This window comes from Cryptotermes secundus, unplaced genomic scaffold (genome assembly GCF_002891405.2).
Source record: "Cryptotermes secundus unplaced genomic scaffold, Csec_1.0 scaffold373, whole genome shotgun sequence".
Classification (NCBI taxonomy): domain Eukaryota; kingdom Metazoa; phylum Arthropoda; class Insecta; order Blattodea; family Kalotermitidae; genus Cryptotermes; species Cryptotermes secundus.
The window spans coordinates 1,158,745-1,181,044 of record NW_019720165.1 but is presented as its reverse complement, the minus strand read 5'-3'; the positions used below and the strand labels follow the sequence as shown (position 1 = coordinate 1,181,044).

Here is a 22,300-nt window from a genome sequence, read left to right as displayed (position 1 = left end):
GCATCGTATTGCTAGTATAACGGTAGATAACAAGTTGTCCATGACTTGTACCAGCGCATGGGAAGTTTGTAGTTGGTTGTACGGTGTACCCACGTGCATTGTATTTAATATCTTGTGTAATTTCAGTAATTTTTTATATTTGTAATTATAAATACGACAGATTAAAGGAAATTCAACTTTAAATAATGTATGTTTGTTTGTAACTTCTGGGTAATTTTTTATGGTGTGCCTGTTTTATATTTTGTAGTATCATTCATGCCGGTTTGAATAGGTTATGACTAAGTAATGTGTTACGTCGTATGTATTATGTATATATCTTACGCACTGTAATTGTATGTAAAGCATTTATAAGTATTGTGTTCTTTTAGTGTGAAGAAATTCAAAATGGCAGACGGAGATGCTAATGGTGTTCAAGAAAAAACGGCGCCCAGTCTAAACGACCAAATTGTTCGCCAGATTGAGGTAAAAGAAACTTATGGACGTAAACCCACCTTTCGTTGTGGTGTGGGAGGTTGTTGAACTCATTTTCAGTCGTGAAGATAAAAAATTGTGGGCGTGGGTTATGAGTAGGGACCGGATTTTTATGCCCTAATAATCCCTTAAATATTTATGCATGAAAAACTTCCGAAATATGCACATAAAAATTTATACCAAAAATTAAAATTGATTATACATTATTTTAAGACCAAATCAATATTTAAGTTCATTTAATGTAATCACAGAATGATTCACTTGCAATAAAAAGCTATACTTAAATACAAATCATGCAACAAAGCCAACATATTTCATTACAAATTTAAAAAACCAGTGGTACTCACATTTACCTCTCCGAACTTTCAACTTCTCTTCTTTTGCAGTTACAAATACTAAATGTTTTCGGTTTTTCATAGTTAGTCGTCTCCTGTTGTCTCATAAGATGTCCTTATGTGTCTTGCTCCTGTGACTGCATGCGAGCACAACGCACACAGTCACAGGAGCAAGACACAACACAGCACAATACACACACATGAATGTAGGAAGAGTGCTCCCATAGAGGAGGATTGGCGTGATTCCCGTATTTGAGATACAGCGTATGGATGACGAATCCTGAAAGGTTTTAATATTTAGAATTTATTGTTATACATGACAAATACATATTTTAGTCATTTTAGAATGAAGACGTCATGGCATGCAGTGCAGTAGTTTGACGTGCATAGATACACACCTGAAGATGGCACATTGGTGCTGAAACATGTAGTGTAAAAGTGAAGAGAAAGGTGAAATTAAATAAAAAGTGTGCACCGTAAGACGGTTAGCATAAATACTGTAACGTGTCAGCAATCCAGAGGGGTAACTTATATGGAAACGCTAGAATAGACCGTTGCATAGGAAGTAACAATAGCGGCACTGTAATCCCAACAGTGAGCCGTTGTGTAGACAACATCGAATCTCCACGGTTACGACGAATACGCGAAGCGTTCCCACAGAGACAACGCAATAACAATGGGTCATTGCGTAGGAAAAAATGGAAAAATATGTCATATTTGGAAATATAACTTTAAGAGCTGTACCGGCTTTCATCATATAACTTGCAGCATCAGTTACAAAGAGTAATACGCACTCATACTGAATGCCATTCGGCCATAGTAAATTCATTGAATTGATACAAAATTTGGAAACTGCGGAGCTATTTGTGGTTTCAAATTGCTCTACCGCAAGAAGATATGGGGTAGATTGTTCAGTCTTGTTAAGGGATCCAATTATACAATTTGCAATAAACCATCCTTCACAATCTTGTGTTTCGTCAATTGATACCCACACAAAATTATCTTGAATCTTATCTCTAATGCTTTCAATTGTAAGATCGTAACACTGCTTCACGTAATTTTTGCGCGCAGTAGATTCATCCGGCACTTTGCACTGTGTATGGTTCTCTATGAAGTTTCTCAGAGTAGGATTGGTTAGTTTCCACAGCAGAATACCTGCTGCTAAAAAGGTTTCGCATAAATCAAAGGAAAACGGGGGAAAAACAATTATTAGAAAATTCACTAAGCAATTTTTGAACAGGGACACTTTTCATGGATTTAATTTTAATATTCTTTTCGTGTATATTAGTGTTCAAATGCCGAAGCACTTGAAAGCATTTTTCACAACCATTTTCTCACATGCTCAGCAATAAAGCATTTTGTTATCTGTGCTTATCATTTCTCCTTCGAACTCCCGCTGATAAGCTGTAATTTAGTTTTCTGACTTACTTTCACCTTTGTCATGTCTACAGAAAGCTAAACAAACTTAACTGCAGACTAGTCACCACTAATGTGAATGGCTCCCAGCTTCAAATGAAGAAGCGTAACGAGCCTCATGGAGACTTAGGAAATAAATAAGTGAAGTCCCTTATCGGTTGAATAGTATTACATTGATAGCGGCTACATGTGAACGCTTCTGACTAATCTCTTCGCAGCCACTTTGATGGTACAGGGATGAGGCAAGTTACGAGTAGAGGGATCAGGGAAGTCCCGTCCTGGGTATTGCATCAGAAACATGAATCATGATGAAATGCTGAGTCACATATGCAACATATTCTAATACGGAGAAGAACAATTGTATACACACGATCATGATTGAAAATTTGAACATAAATTTAAAAAATATATATGATAAACATTTAAAAAGGAAATATGCAGTATAAATAGATATTCATAAAACAGGCAAAATATGCATTTATATACACCATCAAACCATGTCCAAAATTTAAGAAATAAAATAATTCATACATGCTTGTATATCCAAATGAGCATACTTTCTGGTTGCAAGAAAGAAATATGCATTTGCATTAAAATCCGGTCCCTACTCATGAGCAGTAATAGGACCAGCTAATAAATAAAATCGTACTTGATGTATAGATATAAGTGATAACTGTACTGTAAAGCTTTTTTCTGCTTTTCATTAATTGTGACATTACAGTGGTCTCGGAAAATAACCATGTTGCATAATATGTGCATCCTGCCTGCATTAGGACAGTTAGTGTCTAGAGAAGGTTTCAGGTTCTCCAAGAGCAGCACATGAAATAAGTGTACATCGGATACTCTTTGTACTTTATTGGTTAAATGAGATATGTGAACACAGCTGCATAATGTCTGCCACTAACATATAGATACATAGGTTTTTATTTCTCTTTTCTACAAATTAGAAAGTGCTTTGCATTTTGATGTCATACTGCTGCTTAAGGGCACTGTAATAGCAAAACGAGCAAAAAATTTAAAAACTAATTAAATGCAGCTTTTCTAAAGCTACCACAATAGCAGTGTGTACACGTGACTGAGACAAAGATGATGCAGGAGCGAGATATGAGCATGTTCGAGGGATTAAGAGAAAATAGTGGAGCACATGATGGTATAGACTTGAAAGGATTATGACGATAGTGTATGCTGTACAGAACTATTAGCCTTATTTTGGATTATCGTCTGATATATATAAGACAAAAAACCACAATATTTCAGAGACTGGATCTGTCTCCGTCCTCAGATGGATGGGGCAGGATAGACCTACTCAGTTGGGCCTGTTAGATAGAGATAGTCTCAGCCCCATCCACCTGAGGACAGAGACAGATCCAGTCTCTGAAACGTTGTGGTTTTTTGTCTTATATATACCAGAGGATGGATAGAGTCCAAAATAAGCCTAATAGTTCTGTACATGATGGTATGTATAGTACTAGAGCATGTTCAGCAAGCTGTTTATACTTTACACTTTCAGCAGTTAATTGTTTCATTAGTATTTGTGTGTATAAGCAAATATGCATAGGACAAGGATTTGCTGTTTATCAAGGCATCTCTTCACATGAACATGAATTTCTCCTGTTTTTCTTCTACAGTTCCATTTTGTACCCAAGTACTGAAATGGGAATAATGAGCAAGACATCTCTGTCTAAAGTAGTATGCAGTCTAATCACTTTTTTTTATTGTGATTTGATTTTCTTTATTGTGGCACAGCTGTTTTGTCCCATGCCACTCCTTTTTAGGTAAGTTGGATGTTAGTTTAGTTATATATAAAGGTCATCTTTTGCAGTACTATTTTGGAGATATAAACTTGCCAAGAGACAAATTTCTTCAAGAACAAATAAAATTGGAAGATGGTTGGGTTCCACTCGAAGTAATTCTGAAGTTTAAGCGCCTCTCAAACCTCACAACAGACCCTGATGTCATAGTGACAGCTCTGGAAGCATCGGAACTCATGGAGGTAAGGACTTGTTTTATACTTTTGAATGAACCTTAGTAAGAAACTAGTATTTTAAGAAATTTTCAGAACCAGGGACAGACTTAATGGAATGATATGTGTGTGATGTGCATGTACCTCTGTCATACAACTGAAAGAAAGAAATAATGTTGTGTTGTGATAAAAAGGCTTTAGTCACTAAACATCGCTTTTCAGGATAAGAAGAAATAGCTTTAAACATTTATGCTGTAATATACTTAACATAGTATTTCACCTTGTTGCTGAATCGGAAGTGATGTGTCTTAATGACATAAACTCCATTAGAATTTCACGATCCATTAATCCAATTTTGATCAATTTTTGAGAGTTCTCTTTTCCCTAATTTTAACATAAGATGTAATGAAAGCCAGTAAACCAGACATGCTTATCTTTAAATACCAATTCTGAGTTCTGTATGCTGTCTGCAGCATCATGAAATATTTTTACACCTGTTCTCCGTTGAGGAATATTGAAACTGTATGAGTTGCAATATATTCTTCTGGCCTTTGATGCCTTCTTCCATCTGTTGTTTTATCTTGGGACAGTTATATACAAGCTGTAAGTCTGTGGTGAATGATTGGCTCCTTATTTTTCCACGAAACTGTGAACTGTGACCACACTGGTATACTGAATCTGTTCTTCAGTCAGCTAACTGCTGAAGAAAGCCAGTATGGCAAGACAACACTACAACAGAGGACTGTGGCCTCCAAGATCCCAAAAATCTCAGTTTTAGGGATATTTATCTGTGGGGAAACCTAAAGGGAAAAGTCTAAGAATAAACCTTGGAGCACTGAAACTCTGCAGAATGACACAAGACTACAATAATGCAACATAAAAATATACAACTAGGCATCCAGAATATAACAGACCAAAATCGTTATTTGATATTGAAATTAAAATGTTCCTCCAGTGAGTAAAATGAATTTAAGAATAGAAATATTTTTAAAGGAAATTTAATTTTAATTAATTTTTAGTTAGTCAAGAATTGTATAAAATATGTTTTATCGAAATTTAGTGTCAATAAATTAGCTTTAAACCAATCATTTATGTTTTTAAATGTTTGAATAGTATTGTTTTCATAATCTAAAGGGCTAGAATTCATAATAATTATGCTGGTGTCACGTGCAGAAAGAACAGGTTTGGATTGACTAATTATAATGTTTGGCAAGTCATTTATATATAAAAGAAATGGTAAAGGTCCAAGTATTGATTCCTAGGGAACACCATTATTAACTTTGTCCCATCTGGAATGAATATGCATATTATTGTTTACAACCCTTTTGTATCTGTCTTTGAGATAGGAATTTATCAGTGCATTGGCCTTACCAACTATTCCGTAAAATTCTAGTTTAGATAGTAAAATGTCATGATTGACACAGTCAGAAGCTTTCTTCAAATCACAGAAAATTCCACAGACTAATATTTTGTTATTCACTGCATTAAATATATCATTAATTAATTTATGTGAGGCCATTTCTGTAGATCAGTTACTCCTGAAAGCATATTGTTCATTTGATATTGTGTTGTTACTCATTGTATGTTGTGGCAGTCTTGCATATGTAACCTTTTCAACAACTTCTGAAAATCATGTAAGATTTGAGGCTTTACCGGCGTTCCTTCGAAACGTCGGTTAACACCACATATACACGGTGCCAAATCCCAGAAGACTGCTTTCTTCATTTCTGAAAACGATGTCAGTAGTGATATAGGTCTGTAGTTAGTCATATTGGTTTTATTTCTGAATAGTTCAACCAAGTGGGGAAGACACCAGTTGAAAGATATCTGATATAAATATAAGTTAACAGGGAGCCAGTGAAAGGTGCGTTGATTTCTAAAATTCTAACCAGGATTTCATCATACCCATTAGAATTTTTTGGTTTTAAAGACTTAATTATATTTTCAGTTTCTTTAGTAGAGGTATGATTGAGTTAAATTTTTGAGACAGATAATTTGAATATTTGTCAGTATCCGACTATAATGTGGCCAGGGTTCGCATTATTGGTATTGATCTTGTCGGCAGTAGTTACAAAATAATTAATTAAAGAATCTTTAATCATATGATGATTATCAGTTAATTTCCCATCAATGTTCAAAAATTGTATACCTGCATTATTAATTTTTCTACCTGTGACTGATTTTATAATGCTCCAGGTGGTTTTCATTTTGAATCTGTTATAATGAAGATTTTTAGCTGATTTAAAAACATTTGCCAAAATTTTACAGTAGGTTCTATAATAATATTTTAGAGCTGGATCGTTACTATACCTAAGAGTTGAATAGAGCTCTCTTTTGTGCTGACATGAAATCTTTATACCACCTTTCATGCGAGGATTATTTTTAGCTTTAATCTTAACTGGGGTTTTTTTTTTAAGTTAGAGTAGAATATGCTTTGATAAGTATTAAGAAAGAAGTTGAAAATTATATCAACATCTTGATCAACAGAAATATTGTCCTAAGTTTTATAACTTAATTGAATCAAAAACACATTCATAGAGGACTTACTAAATGTCCTTACTAATTGGGTGCAACTGTTATGTGTTTGTAAGTTAATATTATTTATGTATATAATTTGGTCATCATGATGAGACCATTAACAAGTGAACTTATGGTATAATTTCCAATTCTCTTAAGGTAAGTAAAAATATTATCAATTGCAGTGATTGAGTTATTTTATATTCTAGTAGGAAAGTGCACTGTACTAGAGAGGTTAAAAGAAGATAACAGGATGTCTGATTGTTTTTTCCTGTTACTGTCAACAAAATAATTTATGTTTATATCATTTATATTATATATATACAGTAGAACTTGGTTATAACGTCATCAAAGGGACCAAAAAATAGTGTCGTTATAAACGAATGTCGTTGTAACCGAAATGGGCACTTCCAAAGTAGCCTTATGTTAGTCGCGTAAAAATCTACCAAAAACAGAGTTAAAATGTTGCATTTTTTAGTGAAATACGTAGTTAAGTACAGACTAACGTAACATTAACGTGGAATTGCCCAAATGTGTAATATCAAAGACATATTACAGCGCTTTTCACTGACAATACACACCGCACTAATACTGTATATTAAAGGTAGGCCTACTCACCAAATTACAGTAGATTACATCAATTGTTGTGCCTTACTGTACCTAGATACGAGTACAGTAATCAGTTATCTTCATCTGTTTCCTGTTACTTGCCCAATACACACTTTCTAAATTACGTTCAATGTCCATAATCAGAGAAATTCAGGAATGAAAATGACGTTACATACGAGGTTGATGCATTTGTGTATGTCGTACTAAGCAAGGTATAAAAACAGTTGCTTTATGGGGAATTAGTTCGTACCATTGAATATTTGACGCAATAGACAAGGTGTCGCAGAAACTGATGTTGCTATAACCAAGTTTTACTGTACATTCAAGTGCCAAAAGTCATGGGATAGCAGCATGTAAATTTATTTTTAAGTGGCGCCACTGTCCCTTGACGGTTTGGGAATGCCCAGAGCAGTATCAGTTGTGAGGTGTTCTCTTGTGAGTCAGGTTGAACACTGGCAAGTCTGCTCATGGCAAGCCGAAGTGAATTATCGGGGTTTGAACGGGGCATGATAGTGGCTGCCAGGCGGATGGGACATTCCATTTCTGAAGTTGTGCAGTCATTCAACATTCCTCGATCCACGGTGTCACGTGTGTACCGGGGATACCTTGTGGAAGGCATTTCCACTCACCGTGGACAGCGCAGTGGCCAACCATGGGTGCTTAATGATCGTGACCAGCAGTGTCTAGCTAGAATTGTCCATGCTAACAGACAAGCAACACTGGCTGAAATCACATCCACATTCAATGCAGGAGGTACCAGACGCATATCCAGCAGGTCAGTGCAGCGTTCTTTAGCTTCCATGGGATATGGGAGTAGAAGACCGACCAGAGTGCCTCTGTTAACACCACGACACTGGACACAGCGCCTCACCTGGGCTTGTGACATCACTAATTGAACCCTGGAGGATTGGCAACATGTGGCGTGGTCCGATGAGTCACGGTACTAGTTGTTTCGGGCGGATGGTAGGGTTTGGGTGTGGCGCAGACCCCATGAGGCCATGGACCCCAGTTGTCAACAAGGCACCGTGCAGGCTGGTGGTGGTTTCATACTGGTGTGGGGTGTGTTCATGTGGCATGAGTTCCAGATAAAAGCCAAAGTATGACAGATGCTGAAAATACTCTCCATTCTGTATGCTTTCCAGGCACCGTAATAAATGGTTCACATTCGCTTACTTTCTTTTTGGAAATAGAGCAGACTTGAAACTTGAAATTCTCCGGTAGGGACAGTGAACAGGGAAGGTTGTGAGGGAGCTGTGGTAAGAGCTGTGGGCAGCACCAAAAACAAATGGCATTGGTTGCTGCAAAGTGGGCACCCATCCCAGTGCTTGCTGCTTAGGAAGATCTGTTGCCAGTGGTTTTTGGTGCACTTCATGGCTCTTAACAAGGACCACATTTCAACTTTCACAACTTTCTCTATTCACTCTCTGTATTTGGCCTGAAGGGGCATGAGCCCCCNCCACTTCCAATTGAGAAACTCTCACCCTATGCACTTCAACACAGAAATTAGGGAAAACATAAATCTCTGAAATGTTGGCAATAGTGTCCACATCCACATGGTTGCAAAATCTGAAAGTTGAAACATGGTTCCATATAAAGTGGGGAATTTCTTAAGCAGCTGGTAGCTTCTCAGGGACCCTGCCCCATGAAGTTAATTGAAAATAAATCTGTTAAAAGGCTTTGTAAAAGTAATATACCGAGTAAGATTTGAGTCTTTCACGGCGGTGACTATGAAGAAGGCAGTCTTCTTAATATACCGAGTATTTGTAAGGTAAAATGTGCCTTTATTTAGGGAGTTTGGTTTTATTTTCCCACATAGGTTAGTGATGATAGAAAGAAAATTCGTCGTAATCCAAATTCCCCGTTGCCGGTATTCAATGAGGAACGACGCAAAGAACTCATGACTCGAACCGTTTACTGCAAGGGGTTTCCTGCGGAAGGAACGACATTGGACAAGTTGCTTGATTTCTTCAGTTCATATGGTCCAGTCGATAATGTTCAGGTAACTTTAAATTTTAACACTTCATGAATTTTTTGTTTTAAAGAATTTGTGTTAACATTGCCTGTTTAAGCAAAAAATTAATTTTGGCTTAAAGATTCATAGTGATATATCTACCATCTTCATTGTGTTAATTAGTGTTAAATAAACATTTAATTGTGGTAGTTACTTCACATTATTAAGGTGTCAGTAAATGACAGTAACATTTAATGCATTTTTCCTTAATATAGTATGTAATGTTCAATGTAACATTTACTTTTCAGATGAGATCATACATAGATAAGGCAACAAACAAATACATATTCAAAGGATCAGTGTTTGTTATTTTTAAGACTAAAGAACTGGCAGAAGATTTTTTGAAAGAGGATGTCAAGTATGGAGATATAGAACTAATAAAGAAATGGCAGTAAGTATTTGCACGTATTTGCATTCGGGGATTTGCAAAAACTGAGGCAGGGACAAAGTGGAAATGTAACATAGTTCTAAAAGTTTGTGGCAGTGACATAAGCATGTTCACTGGAGTTTGTCCATTCTTTGGATTTGAGATGATGTAGACATTATCATTACTTTGCTGCTGGCTCTAGATTTTCAGTTTGTGAACACCGACTTCTGATGATTTTTATATATATGGTGTAAAACAGACAGGATGGGGAAAACTGACGGGCATGAAAAAGGAAGGGCATAAAGACTTCTCCTGTGAATCCATGTTTAGGCTATGATTGTAGGACACTTCTCTTGTGCTGATCTTCATGAAATTTTAAATCAAAGTTCTTTTCACATTTTTGCAGCCACCTCTGATATTTACATTTGATGAAAATCAGCCCAACAAGTCATGAGTTGAGATGACATGCCATAGAAATTCCATGTGTTTAATTAGCCTGAAAGCTGTAAGACTTGCAGAAAAATGTGTGGGACAAAAATATATTTAATTTTTTTCTGATATTTTTGTTTGAAACATTTTTTGCTCCTATAATTGTATAGTAAGTTGTGCTCAAAATGCATGTGGAAATTTCTATACGCTTTCTGGTACAGCATCCATTATTGTGTGAGTATAATTTTAAAAAAAATGGGAATAATATAAATATTATGTTTCTGGACATTGTTCATCATTCTGTTTTTATCTAAAACACTGTCCTGTTTATATTTCAAAATACAATGTTTTGGAGACTGGATTGTGTCTCTGTTATCAGGTAAAACCTACTCAGTTGGACCCATTCAGTAGAGCTAGTCCTTATCTCCAGACCTTTTATTTAAAGCATCTTCCTGATTTTTATTTAAACAACTTTTCAGAGACTAGATTCTCTCTAGTAAGGATGGTGTTTTAGGTAAAGACAGGATGTTGATAATGCCCAGGAACATAATATTTGTACCAATGTACCATCTTCACAAACTTTTACATCTTATAAAAATTGGAATATTGCCAGATTTTAGTAAGACTTCCTAGTATCAGATTTGATGAAATCCATTACTGGTTCTCAGGTTAGCACACAGAGACATGGCAAAACTAATATGCAGATTCTTACAACATGCCAAAATTGGCTGCTATAGCAAGTTGCAGAATTTCAGGTTCATCACATGAAACAACAGTGCTGATGGAGAGTTGACATTTTTCTGGTATACTGGACTATATGCCCTGAGTATGTCTTAATTGGCTATGGAATTAAGTTGCCATCATCACCTCTCCCCCCGTGCCTCCTCCTCGATGATGATGATGATGATGATGATGTCCATTTTCACAAAAGAATGCGCAGCTTAATGAGGAATGACTTCCTCATATGTAGATAATAAAAATAGTTTATATCAGCGCGGTAGCATAGTGGTTAAGGCATTATGCTACAAGTCGGAAGGTCGCAGGTTCAAATACCGATGAGGTCATTGGATTTTTTCAGTTGACCTAATCCTTCCAGCAGCACTATGGCCCTGGGGTTCACTCAACCTCTAACAGAAATGAGTACCAGAAATTAAATAAATACTCTTCCTGGAGAGTAAAGCACGGCTGGCGCGTAAGGCTGACCTTACCACCATCTTTGAGTCGTTTGTCTAGATAGTGTGGGACCCTCAACGTCTCACAACCCTATGGGCCTACATGGCTATCCACAGGGATAGCTTTACTTTTTACTTTAGTTTATATCAAGATAGGTCCAGAAATGCATAGTTTCCAGGTTTTTAAGGTATGTGTATGATACTCAGCTCTTCACATTACCTTACAGTAAATGTTCCATGTACCTACCTCTTGCCTGAAGACAGACCTCAGCTTGACATGTCATTGCCACCCGAAGAGATCCCAAATTCCTGGCATGCCACAATTCAATTTCAGAGAGTTTCCACATCATCCATTGCAGACAAATACACTAACGTTTTTAAATGGGTCCACATTTGAATTAGGTGAGCATGGAGGTCAGGCAATTGGTCCACCTGTACTGATCCACCGACCAGAAAACTTTCAATATTCAGGTATCTGCAGGCAACAAGAATAAAATGTGCGGGAGAGCCATCATGCATGAAGTGCAGTTCTCTACAGATGATCAGTGGCACATCAGCCAAGAAATCTTGCATGTTGTTTTCCAAGATAGCTTTGTAATTTTATCATGTAAGCCTGTTTGGAAGTAAGTGAGGCCTAAATAAATTATCACCACAAATACTGGCCCAGATGTTGATTGGCTATTGGTGATGTGATGGAAGAATCACATGTGGATTTCATCTGCGCAATCTGCTGATTGTGAGAATCCTGGATTACATCTCTTGTGAACTGTGCTTCATTCATAAATATCACAAAGGCAGGGAAGTTGGTATTTATACCACACTGTTGTAAGAACCAGTGGCAGAACATTACTCGTCCAGGGTAATCTTGTAGTTACAAGGCCTGTACATGCTGTAGAAGGTAGGGATACAGCTTTTGTTCTCACAACACTCTCCAGACAGTTGAATGAGCGACACCTACTTGCATTGATAGCCTTCATATGCTGGTTCCAGGAGTTCATTCACAACATCCAGAATATCCTCTACTTCAGGACTCATAGATCTTGGTCATACCCTTTTGGCAACACAGGATGTAAAATTCCCCTGTTCACAAAGGTGGCAATGGATACTTAACAACTGTTTTTCTATCTGGATATCCTTGTCATGGATACATTTCTTGGTACAAATGAGGAGCCACCACAGCATTACCATCCACAAAACCATACAGGAACTGCATATCGGCTAGCTCTTGATTTGAGTACATCATCTCAACAACTTGCAGTCACCACACAATTAACACACAATTACTGTACACTTCTTCTATTAAGATTTGGAAACTTTCCAACGCTGTGTCAGACTGATACCATGACTGTCTTAATGTAGTGAATGATGGAAACCATCCGCAGGAGTTAAGAAATTCAATTTTGTGTACAGCGGTTTTAGAGAACCTTAACTCAGAAATTACGCATTTCAGGACCTATGTTGATGTAAACAGTTTTTATTGTCTGTGTATGAGGATCTAATTCCTGAAGTTATGCAGTGTATTTTTTAAATGGTTTGTCATAATCAAATAAAGGCAAAAGAATTATGGAGTGCATTTGTGTGTGCGTGCGAGCGAGCGAGATACAGGTGTCGAATCTGACAGAGAGGTCAGATGGCTCTCCTTGCAAGTTGAGTTGTGCTGTCTAGAGAACTTGCTGTTTCATCTCTGAACTGTATTTTTTTTTACGTTGATTTTCTTAAATTGGTACATCATGGAATTAAATTAATAATAGTTCATATAATTAAGGCTCTCAGTAGGTTCATAATTTAGTTGATTAATTAGTTAATTATTAGTTAGTTAGTTAGTTATTGGAGAGGGTGGGTTCCCCATGCACTTAGACCAGTATTCGTCCATTGTGCTTCCCTCTATGATATTCTACCAATCTCTATATCCTACCGATATTGGTGCGTACCATAAGTCCCAACTGAGCCAGCGAGTTCGGCCTCCACTAGCTTGGTGGTATCTATAATGCTTCCCCCATCTTTCAGAGGTGTTAGAGACTACTTGTTGGGCAGGAAACGTCCTTGAATTTGGCTCAGTGACCTTTGGAGATATGAGGTTCTTTTACGTGCTGTAAAGCTACGACATGGGACCCACAGCTTAAAGTCCCTCCCGGAGGACTTGTTCCCTGAATTTTTCCGCACTTAAAAATTCCACGACCTCTGCCAGGTTTGAACCCGCATACTACGAGTCATGAGGTGGGAACGTTACCTCTAGACTATGGAGGCCTCTATTTAGTTGATTAACTGATTATTTTCGATTATTAATCAGTTGTTTAGTAAAAGGAAGCAGTGTTATGAAAATGAAACTAATGTAATGTGACATGAAAAATAATCTTGTCATTTGTAACAAGGAGCCATTGTTTCTTGCAGTTAGGTAATGTAGATTCTGACAGGTTTTTTGACATTGCGATCAAGATTGATTTTGAGTCACATAGTGTTTATACAAATCTTGCATCTGGTCAGTACTGTACTTTTAATTGCAGATCCAAGTATCTTGAACAAAAGAAGAAGGAACATGCCATGAAAAAGAAGGCGGGAAAGAAAGAAGCGAGTAATGCCAAAGCAGTAGCAGAAGGGGAGCAAAAGGTATAATTCGTACTTCTCAGCATTATTTTCTGAAGTGAAGCTGAAGTCCCTGTGCTTAATTAATTAAGCACTATGCCATGAAGACATGGGGGAGTGGAGGTAAAGCTCCAGCTGCTTTACCCCTGAGAGAATCACGCACAGTGCCCGTTGGATGGGAGGCTGGGTGGGAACCAGAGCCAGTCTCTGTTGGTATATTAGATGGTAATAATGAGGTTGGTGTAGGATGAATCAGAACTATATATATATATTCCAAGTATTGCCTGTAGTCAAGATGAAATCATAATATACACATAACTAAATTAATCCTTCAAAGTGTGGCAGAGTTCACATATTTGAGAATGGCAGTAACGTATCAACATTACATACACGAAGAAATGAAAGATGGTTAAATCTGGAGATGTCATTCAGTTCAGAATCTTCTGTCTCCCTTCCCTTTATCAAAAAACATAAATATTGAAATATACAGAACTTTCTTGCTGAAGGTTGGTATGGTACTTCTAGACCCCTGTGTATCAGCTAAGCACACTGAAGTTTGTGTAGAGGTGCAGAATATTACACAGTGCTAAGAAGTATCTCCATGAAGGAGCATCTGTAAGAAACTCATGGTCACCCAGCTGGTCAAGAAATTACCATCAGTTATAGAAGCTAAGGTGCTCACCTTGTAGAAAGTCTCAGTTTAAGGGCAGCTGTCAAGTGCAGTTTAGTTTTCCCTTCACCCACCTCTGACAAAATCAGAACTTACGAACCAACTTAATAGAACAGGGTAATATATCAGCCATCTTTGTTGTGGTAACATACTGCTCCAGCCAGGGAATGTGAATTCCTTGTCATATGGTGAAGAACCTGGAGGCATAAGACCATAACAAACTGAAATGTACTTGTCTTTCAGAATATTATTCAGTTTACTAATTAAATGCTTGCATATTACTTTACTGGGAATTACAGGCGTAAACAGTAAAAGTGAAGGTATCCCTGTAACAGTCCGTGGAGGCCTGTAGGGTTGTGAGATGTTGAGGTTCCCACATTTTCTAGACAATCGGCTCATAGATGGCGGCAAGGTTGTAAGCCCTACGAGCCAGTAGCCCATTACCGCCAAGGACATTCCAAGAATATTCCTGGTACTCATTTCTGTTAGAGGCTGAGTCGACCCCAGGGCCATAGTGCAGCCAGAAAGATTAGGTCAGTTGAAACAAATCCAGTGACCTCATCGGGACTTGAACCTGTGACCTTCCGGCTTGTAGCATAGTGCCTCAACCAACTACGCTACTGAGTGTACCAGAAGGAAATTCCTTGTTTAGCCTTGATCAGTCATGGATCAAATTCATTTGTGCATTGCACACTTCAGCTGACCAATTGTTTAATTTTTCACTTATCCTGATGCTTCCCATTTAAAATATGGCCACCAGATCATATCAGAAAAGAAGATTTAAACTCGACCATTCTCTGACAAATTGTTTCCCCCAGAATTAAAACTTGTCTGCTGCTGCTGCTGCTGCAGTACCAGGTGATATAAAACTCATACATGGATGATGAAGATTAATGTACAAATTAATACAGTTAATTTTTTAAGGGGCAGTCAAAGTATCCTTAAAAATTTGTAATTATTTATTGTGTTTTTGTTGAAGGTTTAAAGTAGACCTGCACAAATTCCAAACACTATGGCATCTACAGTTTCCATGATGGCACTTAGAATATTCCTCTTTTATATTGCTACTAGCACATGACCTGCCAAAGATGAAGCACAGAGTAATTACCTCCTTTTCATTTATTCCATTCATATCTCTATCTCCTTTTTTCCTCATGGCTTTCCAGCCGTTTATTTTATTCAGGATACATTCATATCTTCCCTTCCCTCTGTCCACATTAAAGCAGCTCTTCACCCTGTTCTTCCATTCTCCTACTTCTTTATCTCTTTCCTTCCTTTCTCCCAATCGCCCTTTTCAGTCCCTGTTGTTTATCCATCCTGTGATCATTCCATTTTTTCCTGGCAGTGGTGCGTTGGATTTCCACAGAGCATGAAAGGAACTCTGCTATTTGTACACGAATGTGTCAGGATGTCTGTTTGTTAATAAAAATGAACAAATTTTCCATCTGAGGTACTTTTTTTATTCTGGTCTGACTAAATTTGTATAAAATCTGTGCAGTTCTGGTTTAAAGCACACATAGTGTGTCCGATATACACAATTTTCAATAAACTCAGTGTAATGATGTACCATCATAGTGAATTTAAGGTGGTGGTGTATTTGTATATATGACATACTTGAAGGAAGGTTGTTATCAGAGTGATGTGCTGTGCGTTAAAATAAATTTTTTGTGTTTCCAATTAAGATTTTTACCTAATCTGAATTTGTGTTCCATATATGAATTGTAAACGTTAAATAGGAACTCACTGTTGGTTTCATGTGATATTAAGTTTAAATCTCTTACCTTATTATAATTTTTAATGAGATAATAATAATAATACTGATGTTGCAGAAGGACAGTCTGCCTAAAGGAGCAATTTTACATCTGAAAGGAATTAATGGTGAGACAACGCTGGAGAATATAAGAGAAATACTATTGAAAGAAGGTTTGGATGTTGCTTTCATCAACTTTTCCAAAGGAAGTGAGGAGGCGTGGGTAAGGCTGCTGGGTGAAAATTCAGCAAAAGAGGTATGTGGTTAGGAAAAATTGAATAAGTAATGAAGATTTTGCCTGACGGCTTTCCATTTGCAATGTCCCTCTTGATAGGTGCAATGTGTTTATAATGCGTTATCTATCGAGAGTGGGTGGAACACATGGTTGGATAGTCTCGTCTCCTGTCCTCCTTCAGCACACATTTCATCTAAGTGGATGTCAGTGAAATTTGGTATTCAGAAATCTATATTACAAGTTATGTGATAAATTCCATTTTATATCCATGAAGAACTAACACTACCTATTCATGAAACTCAAATTGAAGTGCTAAAAAGAAATACATGTCTTATTCAGGCCTGTAACTTTTATGTAGAACAGTTTATTTATATTAACCCTTCAGTGACGCTGGACATTTAATTCCTACTCACTCCTTGGGTTGGAGGATTTTTAAACATTTAAAATGGTAAATGCAACATTTCGCTTAAAGTGTAATAAATTGGGAACAACTGGAGTTTTGTTTTCTGACTTTCACACTACATTCAGAAATGTATATAGAATAGGTGTATTCATCCACACTGCTTTAAAATTATATTTTGACACAGTAAACCTATGAAAATTAGGAATAATAATATTGTATTATCTTAGAAATTTGGCTGGGTGTGTTAGTCATTAAAACATTCCACAGAGTCCCACATCGCATGCATCACTCCAGTACACAGAATTGACATACATGCCGTTTCTGTAGTCTTGATTTTGTCGCAGTTGGTGGAATCTTGCTTATAAAATTTCTTTCTCCTAGACGGCGCACTGTTTGTCTGACGAATCTCGACTGTCAGTTTGTGTTCTACAGCACTAGCTCCTAGACGGCGCACTGTTTGTCTGATGAATCTCGAGCTGTCAGTTTGTGTTCTACAGCACTAGCTCCTAGACGGCGCACTGTTTGTCTGATGAATCTCGAGCTGTCAGTTTGTGTTCTACAGCACTAGCTCCTAGACGGCGCACTGTTTGTCTGACGAATCTCGACCTGTCAGTTTGTGTTCTACAGCACTAGCATATGGGACAGAGAGTCCCTCAGTTAACTTAATTCTGATTGACAATTGATCTATTCTTTTCCTTGTGTTATTTCTACATATTATCATCGCTTTCAGAAATTTTCTTTTTTCCCCTTGTAGTTTTCCGTATTCTGCCAATGGATTTTTGTACTTTTGTTGATTCTGTCATATACCACAGAATCATGAAAAGCGCACTGAAGGGTTAGTGGAATACTAAGAAAAGTTACTTTACACTCTTTACATTGTTGTAGCTGAATTATAAGTAACCTTGTCAGTAGTAGAATTTTTTGCCCTTACTCTATTCATTGTTGATGAATTGTGTTAATACTTTCATTCCCATATGCATGGTTGGTTCTTTACTGGTTCTGCTGTATGTGACCAAGGTCAGATACTAACATGCTATGATAAAGCAAAATACTTTTCTTTCAGAAAACGCTTTGAGCATAATTTTCTTCCTCAGGCACTATATGGTGAACATAGCAGCATTTGATTTGAACATGTGTGAATCATTTACTATGCATTTCTTTACAGTGAAATACTCTTAAACTGTAGTGTACCACAAAATAGCTAGGCTGGAAAGTAAGTCGGCAACAGAGTCGCTGGGAGTGAAAGTGTTAAGAACTGCATGTATTCCAGTTTTGCGTCCTACACTCCATGGAATAGTTAAATGGCTGAGATTAGTTAGTCTTAAACTAAAGTTGATCTTCATGTACATTATAAAAGATGGAAGAAGGTGGAGTCACAGTATGATTGAGGTATGATCCCAGCACTTCAGAGCTTCGCTTGAGATTGATGTAGGTACCTCACATAGTTTGAGGGTGTTTGAAAATGAAGTGTTGAGATTAGAAGCTCTCACATTAATGAGTATTAAGATGAGGGCCTTGGATATGACTCCATATAGTTTTGTAGTTTGGTACCAATGTTTATGAGGAATGTGCTTCCCCATTCAGAATATTCTACTGTCAAGATGGAGGCAGCTACATTCCTTCGTAATATTGCTGCCAAATGATAAAACAATCCCGTCCAGTGTGACTGTTGAAGCTTTTACTACTCCACTTCTTAGCACCCTAACATGTTTCGGTCCCTATACACCATGGTCGGAAGGGACATCAATACTTTTAGAAACTACTATTACATTGGGTGTTTTGATTTTTAAAATACATAAATATACAATATTTGTAATATACACTTTATACAAAATCCAAATTTCCTACAACTACAGCAACTGTCCTTGATGCAGTAAAGTTTTTTTTAACTTTTTGTTATTTAAGCTAAAATTCTTTAACCAAATTGGATCGTGTCCCTTGTCCTTTCATTTTTCTTGACGGGGCCGAACTTGTGCCACCTGTCTTTCTTGGGAAGGTAGTTCTTCTTGTCCTATGTTTGTTCGTAGCATGCTGTGTTATTTTTACTGTCAACTTTGCCTCCTAGAGGACCATGTTCTTCACAAAGAAGATACTTACATTCAAGAGAGGCCACGCCATAGCTCAAGCAGTTAGTTGCTGGCTTCCCACCGAGGCAGCCCGGGTTCAATCCCAGGTCTGGTCAAGTGGGATTTGTGGTGGACAAAGTGGCGCTGGGGTGGGCTGTCTCTGAATACTTTGGTTTCCCCTGCCAATCTTCATTCCACCAAATTCTCCAGCATCATAATCACCTGGGACAGGCTACAGTAGGCCAATCAGTGGCTGCCATGCCTAGTGGACCAAGTTGGACTCCAACCCCCCCCCTCCCAACGAATTTAATTTTACATCCAAGAGAAATTAAAGTCACAGAGGACTAGAATAAATTACATAATGGAGAACTTTCCTCTGTACTCCGCCTATATTGTAAGGATGATGTCAAGAATGGTGCTGTAGGCAGTACATCTCATATTTGTGGGGAATGAGAAGTACATACAGAATTTTGCTCAAGCTAACTGTTGGTTGCTCAAATTAAGTCTCTTTAGTTAGCACAGTAAATAACAAGGTTCATTCTGCTGCCAGAGCTGTACATTTGAATTGTTAGCAATAAATATGTGTTCCTTTCATTTTTAGTACGTGAAGAAACTAAAGGATGGTAAATTGACAGTGTGCGGCACAGAACTTGATGCAAGATCTCTGGAAGGTGATGAAGAAGTGAAGTTTTTGGAGAAAGCCAAAGATCAAATGAAGAAGAGACAGCAGAATGTTAGAAAAAAGAAAAACCGCAAAGGTAGAGATGGGTTTATGGAGGAACATCTTGCTGTAGAACAAAATTTGATGTTGGCTCTCTGTTCAACCGCCATTTTCAGACAAGCAAAACAGTACTGTTACAGTCAAGGTCAGAACACATGATGCAGCGATGCTTGCACTTCGAAATTTTAGACAGCCACAGCTGAAACTTCAAGAATCTTAACGCCACAACTCGCCAACAGATGGCATTGCAGGGCAAAATTAAAAAAAGAAAAGAGTCCTAACGGATCCTGGACACACTGTATGTTTGAGACATATCTGTTTGGTGTGGGCAGATTTCTTTAAATTTCCTTTATTTCTTTCTTCAGTTATTAATGATTGCAATTATATATTTTTGTCCCTTGAACTTTGCAGTAATGAGTTTTTATAGTGTAAAACTGATGTTCTATTGTAGACTGTTGTCTCTGTAGGTGGACGAGGTGGAGGTCGAGCTGGAGGCAAGAGTGGGTTCATGGGCAAGAGGAAAAGAAGTCCAACACGTGATACTCCGTCAAAGAAACAGGATACGAACGAGACAAACAACTGAAGCCAAAGCAACAGAAACTGTGAAATCAGATAAAAAGAATCACCATTAATGTTACACACGTTATATCAGTGATTAGATCTGTATGAGAACTTCTGTGCATTAGTTCTGTAATGCAGTATCATAATGTTAAATGTCACTTTTCACTTCAAATTGGTTTCCATATAAAATTCTGAAACGTTAGTTCTGTTTCACAACACCTTAACCTGATGCAGTAGGGGTTTCAGGAAGATAATTTTGTTTTGAATTCTTCTTCATTTGAGTACTTTGTCAGACGTTTGTGCAAATGATAGCATGCATTTGTCTTTTTAGGAACTCTTTTAATTTTGATCATGTAAGGGTACAATAGAAAAGTGTTTAGTTTTGTATTTTCCCCCCCCCCTAGTAAGGTCCATCTGTGAGTGTGTGTATACCCAATTGTATCTCACAAGGATTTTCTTCTTGATTTTGGACTGGAGCCATTTCTTGAACCTTATTCAAATTTTTATACTGACTCAAGTTTTGTACTTGCATGACAAGACTTGTTGAGGATATGGTTTGTGCTATTTTCTTCACTTCCTTTAGGAAGTAATTATTGCTTCCTCACAGGGGTCTGTGTTCCTTACAACGGCAGTGACAGTGCCATCATAAAATACATCTAGGTATGTGAACAGTCGTGACTACTTGTAAATGCCCAATGCACTTGTAGTAGCAGTAAGTACACACCACTTCGATTTACAAAGTCTATTGCATAAGTACAGTGATGTCTATAGGGTCACCTTTTTGGAGACAGCATGGTTGAACATTGGAATGAAGGGAAACCTTAAATGGGAGAAGTTTTTAATGCTGATACTTGTAGTGGAATATGAAATTGAGATTCCAGTATAATAAGGCTCTGAGTGAAGTACTGTAAATATCTTACATGTGACATTTAAAAAAATGCAGTGAAGTTGAAAATTTGGTTGTTTTCATTTCTGTTTAATGATACCAAATCATGTTTAAAATTGTAACCCAGTAGCCATTATAGGAGACGTGCAATGATGACCATTCTTGATAGTTTTCAGCATATTGTATGGAGTATGGCCTCCAGGAAGAGCTGCAGCAAGCATGAAAAAGAAGTAATGAAGGAGGCTACTGTACAACCCTTATAAAACACCTTCTATGAATAGTACTTAGCTTAATTTTCCAAGGTGCCATATATTTCATGTGCACAGTACAATTGAGGTGTAAAGTAACTGCTTTTATAGATACTGTATGTATAGAAAATTTAAGAATCCTGTAAGAGACTTAGATATATCTTAATTTCCAATAAAAATTAACCTCTGGCACCGCCTTTCCTTAAAACTATGTACAGTTATAGGTTTCCACACATTCTTCCTTTTTCCTATCAAGTCTTTTAATCACACTGTTTTTGTACATATTGTGACATGATGCCTGAAAGCCGGAATAGTCCACTGCTAGACAATGGATCGCTAAAGCACATCTGCAGCAATAACTTTGCCATGGAATCAACACACGTTTTGTACCAACGGATAAACAGAGAATAACAGGAGCTTTTCGAGATGGTGATCTTTATTCGGTTTGCCTGAAAGTTATAAAAGGTGGACACAATTGATTCATTCATCCTTAGTGATTTGTAAGTGACCGATTCGTAAATCTGTCACAACAGAAGAGAAGACACTCGTCCAGTAAGGAATGAAGGGAGTCTTAGACAGTAATTATTTGTGATCTGTTATAATTGGTTGTAATTATAATAAGATGTGCCAATAAATCCAGTCATCAAATCCAGAACCTGTTGTTATTAGTCACACAAACCCCTCATAAGTGATAATATAGTAAGCTTATACAGGAGTGAAGTATCTTTGAATGTTGTCCTGAAATTAATACTTATCATCTGGCAATTATATTTATTTAAAAAACAAACGTTCGGCTTTTATGAAATGTGAACTCAAATTATGAAATTTAATAGATCTATGCTGTGAGTGAAAGTACCTGTGTTAACCCTGAATATTCTTGTACATCT

At 37.3% G+C, this 22,300-nt stretch overlaps 1 protein-coding gene across 1 annotated transcript; it reads left to right on the top strand.

Moving 5' to 3' along the window:
- The first annotated feature begins 7 nt into the window (after positions 1-7).
- On the top strand, positions 8-21,602 carry LOC111867220 (la protein homolog). The gene is made up of 9 exons (XM_023856861.2): positions 8-187; positions 369-462; positions 4,045-4,215; positions 9,128-9,310; positions 9,571-9,713; positions 13,795-13,897; positions 16,373-16,549; positions 19,599-19,755; positions 20,186-21,602. The coding sequence occupies exons 2-9, from the start codon at positions 385-387 to the stop codon at positions 20,299-20,301; spliced, it is 1,128 nt and encodes a 375-aa protein (XP_023712629.1). The 5' UTR covers positions 8-187; positions 369-384; the 3' UTR covers positions 20,302-21,602.
- The last annotated feature ends 698 nt before the right edge of the window (positions 21,603-22,300 follow it).

Bases quoted from the DNA above. Each gene is read 5' to 3' on its own strand.
- LOC111867220 (XM_023856861.2), top strand. From the start codon at position 385: ATGGCAGACGGAGATGCTAATGGTGTTCAAGAAAAAACGGCGCCCAGT. The intron at 9,714-13,794 runs GTAAGTATTTGC...TTTTAATTGCAG, and splicing joins GAACTAATAAAGAAATGGCA to ATCCAAGTATCTTGAACAAA. The intron at 13,898-16,372 runs GTATAATTCGTA...CTGATGTTGCAG, and splicing joins TAGCAGAAGGGGAGCAAAAG to AAGGACAGTCTGCCTAAAGG.